Source organism: Artibeus jamaicensis, unplaced genomic scaffold, assembly GCF_021234435.1.
Source record: "Artibeus jamaicensis isolate MK-2021 breed Jamaican fruit bat unplaced genomic scaffold, CSHL_Jam_final scaffold_916, whole genome shotgun sequence".
Lineage (NCBI taxonomy): Eukaryota > Metazoa > Chordata > Mammalia > Chiroptera > Phyllostomidae > Artibeus > Artibeus jamaicensis.
In genome coordinates this window covers 50,601,961-50,617,747 of record NW_026522059.1, presented here as the reverse complement: position 1 = coordinate 50,617,747, position 15,787 = coordinate 50,601,961, and the positions used below count along the sequence as shown (strand labels likewise).

The window sequence follows — 15,787 nt, the reverse complement described above, 5'->3', positions numbered from 1 at the left end:
ATTTTGCTTTCTCAGTAACTTTTTTTTCAAACAACTATTATTTGCTGATGGACTCATTATTCACTTTATATTTGTTCATCATGGAAGGTGCTAACGAAAAATACAGAGACCTAGGACATAGTTTCTGCCTGTTTGATCACAACCAAATCAAGCAGGACACACCAGCTCCTTGCTCAGAACCACCATTAATGTTGTGACCCTGAGTCAGCCAGCACTGGGAACATCACTTTTTCCCAGTGACTGTCTTTGACTTCAGTCACCATCATACTCAATCTGACCTCCTAAAGGTTGGACAAGTCATACTTCCCCTTCAAGCACCAGCAGTTCTTGTTACTTCTTTTGTGTGTTTTCTCACTTTTCTTTCCTTTTTTTTTTTTGTACTATTGAAGGCTTCTAGCCATGCCTGCCAAGGCACTGAGAAAGAGTTTTTTCCAAGAGAGTCCTTGTTCAGTGTACTTAAAATCAACAATTTACAATAATTTTCCTAGTAATATTATTGAAAATAGCTATTTTTAATGGGCCTAGAAACTCAAATGACATTATAAGCTGCTTTGCATTTGTAATAATTAATAATATAATTAGTTTGTTTTCTGATATATGTAATTATATATTTTTTTATTTTATTTTTATTTTATTTTTTAAAATTTTATTTAGTTATTTTTCAAGTACAGTTTTTTGTCTATTTTTCCCATCCCAGCCTCCCCCGCCCCTTGCTCCCCACCTCCCTCCCATTTCCACCCCACTTAGTTCTCGTCCCTGTGTCCTTCCTATTTGTTCCTCAAAATCCCTCCCATTTTTCCCCTTAAATTCCCTTCCCTCTCCCCTCTGGCCACTGCCCACTTGTTCTCTATTTCAGTGTCTTTGTTTTTATTCTGCTTGCTTGTTTGTTTTGTTGTTTAGCTTCCTGTTAAAGGTGAGATCATATGGTATTTGTCTTTCAATGCCTGGCCCATTTCACTCAGCATAATGCTTTCCAGTTCCATCCACATTGTTGCAAAGGGTAGTAGCTCCTTCTTTCTCTCTGCTGCATAGAATTCCATTGTGCATATGTACCACAATTTTTTGATCCATTCATTTACTGATGGGCACCTAGGTTGCTTCCAACTCTTGGCTATTGTAAATTGTGCTGCTATGAACATTGTGGTGCATAGGTTCTTTGAAATTGATGTTTTAGGATTCTTGGGATATAATCCTAGCAGTGTAATTGCTGGGTCAAAAGGCAGGTCGATTTTTATTTTTCTGAGAAAATTCCATACTGTTTTCCATAACGGTTGTACCAGTCTGCATATATATAATTATATTTTATGATTATTCTGACAAAGTCTAATGTGACAAATGTATGATATTTACATTAAACCATAATTTTAGATTAAGTGAAACAAATACAATAACCTTACTTGAAAGTGAATAAATGTTATATTAGTTTTCTGTTATTGCAATAACAAATTACTCTACACATAGTAGCTGACAAAGGACCTACTTTATTATCTTACACTCTGTAGGTCAGAAGTCCTAACTGGGTTAAAATCAAGATCTTGGCAGGGCTCTATTCCTTTCCGGAGTATTTACAGGAGAAACATAATTTGTTTTTGGCAACTTCCACTGGTCTCCTGCTTTCTTTGGATCATGAGACCTTCCCCCATCTTTATGCCAGTGACGTCAGACTCCCTCCTTCTAATGTGGCCATCTCCACTGGTTCTCTCTCTTTCCTTCTTTTTCCACTTGTAAAGACACCAGTAATTATATTGGACTCTCCTGGATAGTCAAGGCTAATCTTATTTTGTTGTTAGCTGATTAGCAAAGTTAATTCCATCTACAATCTTAATTCTTTATTTTTGTTGCCATGTGGCATAACATATTCATAGGTTCTACAGATTCACACATAGACATTTGGCCCCCTGGCTTGTAAATCTCAGTGGATTGAGCACAGGCTTGTGAACCAAGGGGCACAGGTTTGATTCCCAGTCAGGGCACGCGCCTGGATTGCAGGCCAGGTCTCTAGTAGGGGCCACATGAGAGGCCACCACACATTGATGTTTCTTTCCCTTTCCTTCTCCTTCTCTTTACCTCTCTCTAAAAATAAATAAATAAATATCTTTTTAAAAAGACATAGACATTTGGGGAAGAGGTCATTATTCTGCCCATTAAAAATGTTCAGAGCGAAAATATGATTAACAAAAGCAAATTTAATTTTCAATTTTCAGTTACTAACTTTTTCAGTTTTCTTCAGTTATTCCTTATAATTTATAAATTAAAAAATCAAAAGCACTTTTAAATGAATGCATGATTATCTATTTTTTTGGTGGAGCAGGTAGCATTTAAAGGGTATACGTGGAGTGAATGTTGGATTGTAAAAACCTTATTAGAACTAATTTTGTCCTAAGAAATCTCAATGAGATACTGATAGGTTTTAGATGATTGATAATATTCAAGACTCATCCTGTCCTGAACAAGTAATTTAATGGAAGTTATAACCTTATGTACGATGGAAGATTGTGATAATGACACTCTATAGGCTACAATGAAGAGGTAGCATAAATCAGTTATTTTCCTCCTGTGATTACATAATCCATTATATTTCTTTCCTCTGCCTCATAAATATGCCTTAATTTTTGTGTGGTTCCAGCTCTGGCATAGAATGTCTACTTTTATTCTCTTCAGCCTACTTTTCAATCCCCTACAGTAGATAATTTTTAATCTCATGTGATCTCAATAGTGTATGTTTTCTCTATCTAATGAATTCAGCTTTGTATAATTATGAAGCAACCACCTGTATCTTTAGTAATTTATTTCCCATAAAGTCCAATTTACTTGATATTTACCAATCATGAGGAAATATACAGACTTTTAAGAGACTAAACTCAAAGAAGCACTGAATTTCTGGAAAAAATAAAGACAGGGACTCCTTGAGAACCAGAGAGCATCAGGGATATCCTACAGATGATCCAGTGGGAGACAAAGATACCCAATTCCATGTGTGAAGTGAAAATTTCTGGGTTAACTCCCAGACAGTACGGAATAAAGTCAACTGATATAAACTCAACTGATACAAAGACACCTGTCAAGGAAGATAAAACAGAACTCAATGTCCGAATCTAAGCATGTTCTTTATACGATGCATTAGTTTTTGTGGTAGGCCAAAAATGTGACTTCTGCCTCCCCGAGAAATATCTACAAGTTCCTGGAAATTGCAAATATTTTCTTACTAGGACAAAAAATCTTTTCAGGTGTAATTAAGTTAAGGATCTTGGTGTGAGATCAACTTGGATATGTACTTGAGAGGGACATATACTCAATCACCAGTGCCCTTAGAAGAGACACACAAAGGAGAATAGACACACAAAAGAGATGATGTGACTGTAGAAGCAGAGAACAGAGCAGTCTGATCATGAACCACAAGGGCCCAGCAAAAATGCTGACAATCACCAGAAGCTGGAAGAGGAAAGAAAGAATTCTCCCCTAGAAACTCCTATGGGAATACAGCCATGCTGGTACTTTGATTTTGGACTTCTGGCTTTGAAACAGCAGGGAGCATAAATTCATGTTGTTTTAAGTGACCACATTTGTTGTTACTTGGATCTAGATAACAAATATAGCTTTAATTATATATCCTTATTGCTGTAATTCCAACACTTAATAAGAATAAAACATTTCCTATTTCTGGATTGAAAGGCAGTTCCATCTTCAGTTTTCTGAGGAAAATCCATACGGTTTTCCACAGTGGCTGCAGTAGTCTGTATTCCACCAACAGTGTACTAGGGTTCCCTTTTCTCCACAGCCTCACCAGCACTTGTTTATCAATTTATTAATGATGGCCATTCTGACTGGTGTTAAGTGGAGTCTAATTGTGGTATTAACTGGCATCTCCCTGAGGGTTAGTGATACTGAGCATCCTTTCATATGTCTCTGGGCCCTTTGTATGTCTTCGTTGAAGAAATGTCTGCTCAGGTCCTTTGCCCATTTTTTAATTGGATTGTTTGTCTTCCTGGTGCAGAGTCGTGTGAGTTCTTTATATATTTTGGAGATCAAACCCTTGTCCAAGGTATCATTGGCAAATATGTTTTCCCATACATTTGGTTCCTTTACCATTTTGTTGATGTTTTCCTTAGATATGCAGAAGCTTTTTAGTTCATTGTAGTCCCATTTGTTTATTCTTGCCTTTCCATCTGTCCCTTGTCCTAGGGGATGCATTGGTGGAAATATTGCTGCATGGAATATCTGACTCCTGGAAATACACCCTAAGAATGCTTAATCACCAATTCAAAAGAACCTATGCACCCCAATGTTCATAGCAACATTATTTACAATAGTCAAGTGCTGGAAGCAACCTATTTAGGTCAAACCTATTTAGCCCATCAGTAAATGAGTGGGTCAAAAAACTGTGGTATATTTACACAATGGAATACTATGCAGCAGAAGGAAAGTAGGAACTCCTACTTTTTGTGACAGCATGGATGGAATTGGAGAGCATTATGCTAAGTGAAATAAGCCAGGCAGTAAAAGAAAAATACCATATGATCTCACCTATAAGTGGAACCTAATCAACAAAACAAACAAATAAGCAAAATAGAACCAGAGACTTGAAAATAAGAACAAACTGACAGTGACCAGAGGACAGTGGGAAGGGGGATAAAGAGGGAAAGATGAGAAGGACCAAACAAGGGAACACAAATAGAGGACTCATGGGAATGGACAATGGGGGTACTGACTGCGAGAGTGAGGGTGGATGAGGCAGGGGAGGGAAATGGGGAAAAAGGCAGGAAAACTGTAACTAAACAATAGTAAAAAAATTAAAAATAATAATGTGCATTGTCAAATCCAGCACATATAAAGAAGCATTTTCTATCTGATATTTTCATTGGTCAAGAAGAATCCAGGTGTCGCTTAGGCATCCACTGTTCTGGGTTTCTCATAAGTCAGTAATCAAGACTCAGTTGAAACTGTAGTCTCACTGGAAATTTTGAGCTCACTGCTTCTGAGCTCATTATTCAGCCCACACATGGAGAAAATATGGCTTAAGTATGTGAATAGAAGGAAGTGAAAATAATCGAAAACTCAGCCTACAAAAACCTGCCTACTGACTGACCATGTTCTTTCTATATGCAAAATATATTTATCCATCTAAAGGTTCCCAAGAATTCCATATTTTAACATTTTTAGTTATTTAATATAATTTGATAATGGAAATAAATATTAATAACTTTCCATATATAATTGATTATATCATTGGTAAATAATGAGGTATATAAATAATATTAACTTGAAGCAAGTACCAATTCTTAGAATCTTGAATTCAGTTTATAAATTTTGCCTTTGTGAATATTTTGAAGTCTACTATACCCAGGAAAATAGCAAATGCCCAGAGGAAGTTGGTTTATGCCTTCCCTGAAACCCACCCCACTAAACCAGGGCCCCTACCAGTCCTCCATTGCCAATATGTAAGCATATGATTTGAGAAGAATGAATGGGCTTCTGTGCAAGCACAGCTTTCAGACAGGTCCTTACAGCACCGTTTTCTATTGTTACCACCTACTAAATACATTGTAGATACTTTGAAGCCACTTGAGTAATGGTAAGATAAAATTAACATATGTTTTTCTGAATATTTTAATCTTCTACTAACCTGGAAAAAGATATTTTTAAAAAACAACTATAATTACATGTCATTTTCACATAAAATGGGTATAAAACTTTCCCTATTTCACAGATTTATTATTTCTGAAATTAGCAAATACAATGGAATATGGGTATTGGATATCACTCCAGTGATTCTAGCCCTGATTCATAGATTATTTGGTTTTTGCTTTTAATTTATTTTTTGACCTGTTTTAACTTTCTCCTCAGTCCATTCTTCAATTGGTGTTCATACTAAAATATAATTCATTGTTTAAAAAAATTCTATAAAATTTTTATTTTAATATTATATTTTTATTCTAATAATACTTATAAATATGTAATTATATTTCATGTACATGATTGTTAAAGAATAATTTTATTTTTAACTTATTTTATAATTAGTATTAGTTGATCATTTTTTAAATTGATTCTTATTCATGCTAATCTCTAGACTGAAATACCCTTAGATATTTATCTCAATATTTTCCTTTTGCACCTACTAATAACAGGTAAACTATTCAGTCAGGCTTATATAAGCCCACATTCCCTCAGAGTATTTGCAAAATATAGAGAAAGTTATTTTTATATCCTCTACAAGGTATTATTTCTAGTATTCTCTGAGACCAAAGAAAAATGTTAAGAAAACTAGATTAAACATCTGACTAGCTAAATACAACTTTTCTAACTACTTTCATGTGTCTATATTCTTTCTTTTTTTTTTTAATTAAATTTATTTATTTTTTTGAATTGATTATGCTGTTACAGTTGTTCTATTCCCCCCTCCATTTCCCTCCACCCTGCCCCCCCAACCCCACCATTACCCCCCTTTAGTTTATGTCCATGTGTCTCAAGTCCTTTAGGTTCTATATTTCCCAAACTATTCTTGCCCCCCCCATCTATTTTCTATCTACTGTCTATGCTACCTGTTTTCTGTACCTTCTCCCCCCTCTCCTCCTCCCATTCCCCTGTTGCTAACCCTCCTTGAGATCTTCATTTCTGTTTCCACTCCTGCTCTAGCTGTCCTTTTAGTTTGCTTTCGTTTTAGGTGTGGTTGTTAATAACTGTGGGTTTGTTGTCCTTTCACTGTTCATGTTTCTTTATCTTCTTTTTCTTAGATAAGTCCCTTTAACATTTCATATAATAAGGGCTTGGTGATGATGAACTCCTTGAATTTGGTCTTATCTGAGAAGCACCTTATCTGTCCTTCCGTTCTAAATGAAAGTTTTGCTGGGTAGAGCAATCTTGGTTGTAGGTTTTTAGATTTCATGACTTGGAATATTTCTTTCCAGCCCCTTCTTGCCTGTAAGGTCTCTTTTGAGAAATCTGCTGACAGCCTGATGGGGACTCCTTTGTAGGTGACTGTCCCCTTAGCTCTTGCTGCTTCCAGGATTCTTTCCTTCATTTTAATTTTGGCTAATGTAATTATAATATGCCTTGGTGTGTTTCTTCTTGAGTCCAACTTTTTTGGTACTCTCTGGGCTTCTTGGATTTCTTGGAAGTCTATTTCCTTTGCCAGATTGGGGAAATTTTCTTTTATTATTTGTTCAAATAGTTTTTCCACTGGTGGTTGTGTCTTTCCCCCCTTCTGGTACCCCTATAATTCGGATATTGGAGCGTTTAAAGATGTCCTGGAGGTTCCTAAGACTCTCCTCATTTCTTTGAATTCTTGCTCCTTGACTCTTTTCTGCTTGTCCATTATTAGCTTTCTTTTGGACCCTTGCATTGATTTGAGTCCCAGTTTCCTTTTCATCTCTATGGGATTCCTGTGGAATTCCATTCATTTCCCTTAATTTAGCCTCCATATGTTTCTCTAATTTGTGGCTGTAATCCACCAAATCTGTGAGAAAGGTGATGACCAGTGTTTTAAACTGTGCATCTGAGAGTTTTGCTATTTCTTCGTCATTTAGATTTATCTCTGGGGCTTTGAGTTCTGCCTGCGACATTTTTGGTCTGTTCTGGCCCTTTAAGTGGGACAAGCGGCGCCTTGGAGTCCCAGGTCGCTGGGTTGTGACGCTGTATGTGGGGGTGTGGTCAGAGCGGGAAATGGCCGCCGCCGCCGCCGCTGCCGCTGCCGCCGCCAGGCTGGTCCAACCGCTTACTCCCTCACTCGCGCGCAACCAGAGTCAATTCGTTGCCACCGCCTCCCCACTGTGTCGCTCCCCCGGTGGGCTGCTCGGCGGCTCACCAGGTCCAATCCTGGGTTTGGAACCCGCGTAACTGGATTCGCGCGCCGATTCCGCGCCGGACCGACCGAGCCCTCCTTTGTAAGTCCTCACCGGACACTGGTTTCGCACCTTACCGGTCAGGCTGAAGAATTTGTTGTTAGCGGACTTCCGAAAAGTTCAGTTTTCCGTGTTCTGGTTGTGTTTTGTGATGCTAATATTTAGTTGTCCCTAAACTTGGTTGTGTGAGGAGGCAGGCACATCCAGCTAAACCTCCATCTTGGCGGAAGTCCTATATTCTTTCTTTATACTACTTAAGCATATCAACTGTATTATTAATGCAGTCATTGCCTGCACTAAAATCAATCTAACTTTCACATATTATTACTATGCATAATATGTTTGAATATTCATGTATATATATGTATATACTATATATTTAAAATACTATTTTCTTAATATAGCTAACCCATAGATGCAATTTTATAAACCCTATCTGGATCAAAATAAGTTTTTGTGTTTAGTTTTTATCTGCCCTTAAAATTTAACATAAATGTCAAATATTTATGAGATGGGACCAAAAAAACCTAGAATTTATTTTTAAAGAATTGTATATTTATTCTTACATGCTTAAACTTCAGTCACCTTCAAAATTTCTCCATTTGATGTTCCACACCAATCAATATTTTTTTCACTGGTCAAAACAACTTTTGAACTCATTGATTTTAATGCCTTTTAGTGCTTCTGCCATTTTGTTTGTTTGTTTCACCTCTTCTACATTAGTGAAATGCTTCCTTTGGAGGATTTTTTTTAATCCAGGGAAACACAGTGAATTCCCTGGGGTAGGATGGGTGACTAAAGAGAATGAAGAATGGGGGTCATGCCATTATTGATCAAAAACTGCTGGTCGTGCAGTGTTTGGTGTGGGCAGGTGTGATCATAAATCGCACGTCATAAAATGGGCAAATGCATCGAAAGATGTTTTTTTAAAAATCACTAAAAACTAACACAGACTCTCACAACAACAGTTGGTGCACTGATACAAATGGGTCCCTAAACACTCACCTAGCTTTTTTACCTTTCTTCAAATAATAAAGCATAATATGCTGAAAATGTTGCTTTTTTCCCCATCTTAAATATTCAAATGGCTACACAAAGTGCTCTGCTTCTTAAGTTTGATGCTGAGCACATACCCCAAGAGTGAAAAACCAGCACTACAATTTGGCTTTCCTTCTTTTTACTTACACAGGATATCTTCATGTTTTGCTTAAAATAAAGTGTTGACTATTCGTGTGCTTGTTTCCTAGGTTATAGTATTTTAACTGAACATACATTCCAATGAAGTACAGTTTTTATAAGAGTATTCCTAGTTTTGGGAGTAAATATAAATTTGGATCTAGGTAAACAGAAAATATTAGAATTTAAAATTTAAAATAGTTTTCTCTTCAAAAATTTTGAAATAAATACAAGATCTTAGCTGACTTTGGCATTAATTATTGCAAATGAAAGAGTGTTGACTGGTATGAAGTGCAAATCTCTTTTTTTTAACCCTAGAATAACCCCTTTAAGGGAGTTAGGGTCGAAAAAGAGAGGCATGACCCTCAGAGAAATAGTTTTTTTTTTTTTTTTTTGCCTTCTTCCTTCATCCTTCTCCTTCTTTTTCTTCTGGTTAATCTGATACCCCTTGCTATCATCTGCAGTTCCAACATGATGAAAGCACCAGATGAACACAGACTGAGTGTTACAGGGTCAGTATTTCCCAAGCCAGGCATATCCAAGCCAGGCCTCTTTGTTGAGTGATGTCTTGGATTAGGCTTTGTGTAGATGTACCTATTCAAGTATCATGAAAACAAAAATTGCCTGCCTTTATTTTGAAACATAGTTTAAATATACCAAATCACCAAAAATGTAAAAGTCAGGATAATATTAGGTTGAGTATGTGATCTGTGGTAAAGGACCTGTCATCCGAAGTGGGTAATATGCACAATACCTTGGAAAACATTTGGAATTACCAGGGAATGTTGAACATGTACATGTTCTATCACTTCCATTCCCAGATAATACCTTAAACTTTCACTCAGAAGATATATGCATGATTATTTATGACAACATTGTTCTCTATATTAGCAATCCTTCTTTCTCCTTTTAAGAAATACTTGGCACACTCTTTTTTAGACTTCAGAGCAAAACCTGTGCAAAGACATTTGGATCTGGAGATTCATTTATGTGAAAAGAGTTCTGTATGTTTATGACTTGGTTAAAAAAGTTATGCATCAAAGATGAATCTCGGAAATATTAAGTGAGAGAAGCCAAGCACACACACACAAAAACTTGTAGGGTACAATTCCATGTACATGAATTGTTTGAGTAAACAGATCTAGAGACAAAAAATTTACTGTCTGCCAGGGGCTGGAGGTTAAAGGAAATGGGGAGTTACTCCTGAAAAATATGGGATTTCTTTTTGAGTAAATAAAATATTAAAATGGAAAAAAAAAGTCACATACTTTTGCTTGACTTTTGAATTTTCCTTAGGGCTTCTTAAACTCTCCATTATGGCATAGAAGAGTTTTGGAAAGAGAAGAGTATTAAGACATGGATAATATCTAACATACTTTTTTAAAAATATAACTAAGATAAAATCATTTAAGTGCTTTGTATCAATACTCAGTGAAGTGAGGTTTATAGTTCTATATATTTTGTTAAACTCTACTTCCCCAAACCGTAAGGGGAAGAAAGAATTTAGTAAGTTTTTAATCAATAGGGTTAATGAAAAGATAGTAATAATAGACAGACAGGAATGGGGAAAGACAAAAAGGTCGGAGTAGAAAGAGAAAAAGTAGAGAAACCATTCCTAATAATATAGATATGTCTATAATATGTGAGTTACCAGTTCCCACAGGGAACTGAGTCTGTTCCTCTACCAGCTCAGCTTTAGGTGAGACGTTTGGTCTCCATGTTAACTCTGTTTACCCTTCCTCCCACTGCTTTAAAAATGTCTACCTATAATTCTAAAGTCACTAAAGAAATGTCAGCAATACTCTTGAAATTTAGTATAATTTTAATCCAGAATATTTATACACCCCCTACATACTATATATATTTGACATGTATTCATTCTATACACAATGCATATATGTATAATATATACATATGCACACTACATATACATGTATACATACATGATAACACACATATAACACACATGCATGTGTACGTATGGTGTATACATGTATAATATTTGTGTATTTATATATCGTGAATACATGCTAAATATCTATTTTCACTCATTTAACTAATGTTGATGTTTAGCAGAATTTGGAAGGGAAATCTATGTGTAAAAATATTCTCGAACTTATAAGTTGGTCTACTTGGGATAAAGTGATTTTCTTTTGGAAAATATTCCAGGAAGATTTCATGATGGCTTTTCTTATATGAATGCCAAATGATACAAAGTTATATCAATTATTAACTTTGGGAGGGAGGGAAGGAGCTTGTAGTACAGGCTTTTCTCACTAGGTGAGTGTTCTAGGGACCCTTCTGTGTCAGTATACCAGCTGACACTGTTGTGAGAGAGAGGCTGCATTTGGCTTCAGTGAATTTTTTTGGAAGACTCCTTCAATATTTGCCCATTTTATGATGGGTGATTTATGAGTGCACCTGCCCACAACACACCAAATGTTCAGCAGTCTTTGACCGAAAGAATATGAACCCCAGACTCCTCTGTCCTTATTCATCCAATCTTGCCCCAAGCGACTTTTTTCTTCGCTGGATGAAAAAAGTCCTCAAAGGGAAATGTTTTAGTGATATGGAAGAGATGAAACAAAAAATGGAAAAAGCACTAAAAGGCATACAAATCAACGAGTTCAAACACTGTTTTGAGCAGTGGGAAAATACATCTTGACTAGTGTACTGCATCAAATGGAGAGTATTTTGAAGGTGACTGAAGCTTAAAGATGCAAGAATAAATACACACTTTTTATAAATAAACTCCACTTGGGGGAGGGTCCCCCATTGTATATACATTTGTGTGTGTTTGTATCTATATCTATATCTATATCTATATCTATATCTATATCTATATCTATATGTGTGTGTGTGTGTGTGTGTATGTATGTGTGTGTGTTTGTGTATATATATATATATATATATATCTCCACATATATTTTTTAAATTACCAAAATGAGAACTTTATGGCCAGGTATTACTTGAACTACTACTTACATTGTGCTTTGTGAGGTTTGAAATATTAGTAGCTATTGCTTGTAGCCAGTCAATACAGTCTTCAGCAGAGAGGCACTGAATAATTCCACTGGAAACTCCGTCCACAGCAACGACTTGAAAAGCATTCTGCCTGCAGATATGTCAGAACAAATCAGACCAAAACATCATCTCATTTATCATTAGATCCACTGTAAATCTCTTATTTCAAACAGTATAAATACAGGTTCAAATTCAGATTTGCTTACTTCTCAGTATCTCTATTTTAAAATGGGAAACTAAAGATAAACTAAGACAACATGTAATTTTGAATTACTAGAATACATCTTGAGATTCAGATAAATTTAGACATACTGAGTTATGAAATATGTATTATGTAAATGTAAGTACATCTATTATATTTTAGAATTTTTATCTCAATTTATTATAAAATTATACGTAGAAGTTCATTATTTTGAATACCATCATCTCTTCACATTTTTCAATACATCTTATTGATAATTGAAAGATCATATAAAAACAGAAATATTAAATATCAGGTGAAAATCACCTTTTATCAAAAGCTGCAACATTTTGTCAATTGTTAAACCACTCTCAACCTTCTCAGCTTCACCTTCTCACCCCAGTATACTCACCTTCTCAAAGATGGTTTGGAAAAAAGGGCCCTTGTGGCTCCTAATTTTCATTCTCTAAGTTATGTGAATGTTGTGCATTTAAATAGCAATTAAACTTTCCTTAAAATCTAATAACCAGTTTAAATATCTCTATGATCTTTTGTTGATTTTTTGTTGTTGGAGAAAAATGATACCATTCTAAATTGTTTACCAGACTGCTATAGAATTCAAAGCAGCTCTGTACGGCTTTAATACTTACTTTTTTCTTCTGTATCATGTTTTTCACATTTATATATCAGCTTAAAGAACAGGAATAGACAAAAATCTCAAACTAAATGGAAGTTAACCCAATGTCTCATGCTTGAGAATTACTCTATTACACAACACAATACACTTCAGAAAATGGACCAATTGCAGTTAAATTCTATTTTAGGACTGGGCATTTGGTAAAAGCTTTTTGCCTCAAAGACATTGTGCATCCAAATTATAAATATTTTTAGAGAAAATAGTCCTCATATCTTTTACCAAGAACTTTTGAGTGATAGCAAAAAAGTATTCAATATTTTTTGTTTTATCTTAAAACTACATGAAAGGCCTTTAAGAAGTACAGCTGATATTTGTCTCTTAAATAACCTTCTGTTGACCTGGTGACAAAAATATGCAAAACATGAAAAATATAACTTGACATAATTTTCTTACTTTTAATTTTGATACTCAACAAAGATAATAATTTTTAAAATGTCTAGAGCCCTGGTTGGCGTAGCTCAGTGGATTGAGCACAGGCCTGCAAACCAAAAGATCAATCCTCCATCAGGGCACATGCTTGGGTTGCAGGCCAGTTCCCAGCAGGTGCCAGTTCCCAGCAGGCGATGTACCAAAAGCAACCATACATTGATATTTCTCTCCTTATCTCCTTCCCTTACCTTCTAAAGATAAATAAATAAAAATAAATTAAAAAAATGTCTAGACAGAATCTCAACAATCCTTGAAAAATGCAAACTAATTTGAGTTTAGCAATATGAATTTCTCTCCACTCCCTGATAATCACAGTCATTGCTTCATGTACCATATATTAAAGCATGTTTGAGCATGTTTGCTCTTTCTGTTTTAAATAAATCATAGCAGCTTGTTATGTTAGTTGATCATAGTTAACATACCTAGATTACATCTGCAAGCTATGTAATTATATATGTAAGATAGATCCTAGATAAAATAATTCTAAATAACCTTTTATAAACCCAGGCTTGTATATTAATATCCATCACTTTTTATATTGTTTATACTTTTCAGGTTGATTTGATAAAAACCCAATCATAAATATCAGTGAAGTAAGTAAAGCCATCCTGGCTGGATGGCTCAGTTGGTTGGAGCCCCTTCACATACACTAAAAGGTTGCATGTTCGATTCCTAGTCAGGGCACATACATACTTATAGGTTCAGTCCCCAGTTGGGGTGCTTACAGGAGGCAGACATTACATATTTCTCCCTTATATCAATGTTTCTCTCTCTTTTTCTTTCTCTCCCTTCCTTTCTCTCTAAAATCAATAAACATATCCTTGGGTAAGATTTTTAAAAATAGCAATAAATAAATAAATAAAGTGAAGCATTTGAAAGATTTCATTGCTTACATAAAAGCTCTTAAAAAACAGACTCATTGTAAAGATTACCACCTGGTACATAGCTGTACCTTTACTATTGCATAAATGAGAATATTGATGAATTAGTAGTTCACTGGGCCTCAATTTTCCCTAAAAAATGAGAATAATATACTTTAAAATTTAACAAGTATTTATTGAGTAACTGGTAGAATTCAAATACGTTCTAATATCACTGAAATTCTATGAATACTTTTGTTCTGAATAATCCATTAATATGTGGCCATTATAGCAGTATTTAAGACCATTTAGTGAGAATGTCTCCACATTTACGTCTCGTTTTATTAAGCACTTAAGAAGAACTTCAGTGCCTTTGATTTTATTTGTGGCTTTTAGAAAGTCTAATTCTTTAAATTGAGATTAGTCTGTAATTACAGAACAAAAAATATTTATTTCATATAATTTGATTGCATACTTTTTAAAATCAATAGGCTACATTATCCATTCATTTACTATTGTGAAGCATTAACATTTTATAACATGTACACTAGTCTCCAGCTACCCAGATAAAACTGTAATACTCAGTATACCCACAAGCACACAGGCACACTTGCTGGAAACAACATTTGCTTAACTAAAAAGTTATATAATCTGAAGTTTTGCATGCAGACTAATTTTATAATCTTAGTCAAAATATTTTATATTTTTCTAATTATTCTTGGTTATTGCTCTGGTGATAAAAATTATTCTCAAATGTGGTTGGATTTGAAAATAAATTTATTCATTTATTTTTACTTATTTTTATTTTTTCAAAAATCCAGGTCCTTTTTCTGTCTGGTGTGGCTCAGTGGATTGAATGCTGGCCTGCAAACCAAAGGATCACTGGTTTGCTTCCCAGTCAGGGCACATGCCGGGGTTGCAGGCCAGGTCCCCAGTGGGGGCACATGAGAGGCAACCACACATTGATGTTTCCCTCCTTCTCTTTCTCCCTCCCTTTCCCTCCCTCTAAAAGTAAATAAATAAAATCTTTTTAAAATAGAGGTTTTTTAAAGTGAATTTAGTGGGCTGACATTGCTTAGGAAAATTAAAGATGTCTCAGGTGTACAGTTCTACAATACAACAGCTGTATGTTGTACTGTGTGTTCACCACTCCAAGTCAAGCTTCCTTCCAACACCATTTATCCTCCCATCCCTTCTTTTATCTTACCCATCTTCCTTCTCCTCTGGTAGTCACCATGCTGTTTTCTGTATCTGAGGTTTTTTTATTTTTTTAAAGTAAATTTATTCATTTAAAGTTAAAATTTAGTCTTTCTTTATATGAAAAACATACTACCCATCATGAAATCCATAAACAAATTTAATATAACTTTTGCATATATATAAATATACATGCATTTATGATGAACACAATTAATAATTCTTGTTTTGATTCATCGTTGATTTTATACCACATGAAGGCATATGTAGGAAGATTAAATTTTTGAGGGGACAAAATGCTAATTGAAAAGAATACATGCACCCCGATATTTATTGCAGCATTATTTACAATAGTCAAGTGTGGAAACAAGCCAAGTGTGCATCA

The 15,787-nt window shown here is 35.1% G+C and overlaps 1 protein-coding gene across 1 annotated transcript in view; it reads right to left on the bottom strand.

Moving 5' to 3' along the window:
- Positions 1-15,787, bottom strand: part of SNTG1 (syntrophin gamma 1) — a 364,140-nt gene that overhangs the window by 204,743 nt on the left and 143,610 nt on the right. The window contains exon 10 of the mRNA XM_053661064.1: positions 12,000-12,129. Within this exon, the coding sequence (XP_053517039.1) occupies positions 12,000-12,129 (130 nt within the window). The remainder of the gene's footprint in view (positions 1-11,999; positions 12,130-15,787) is intronic.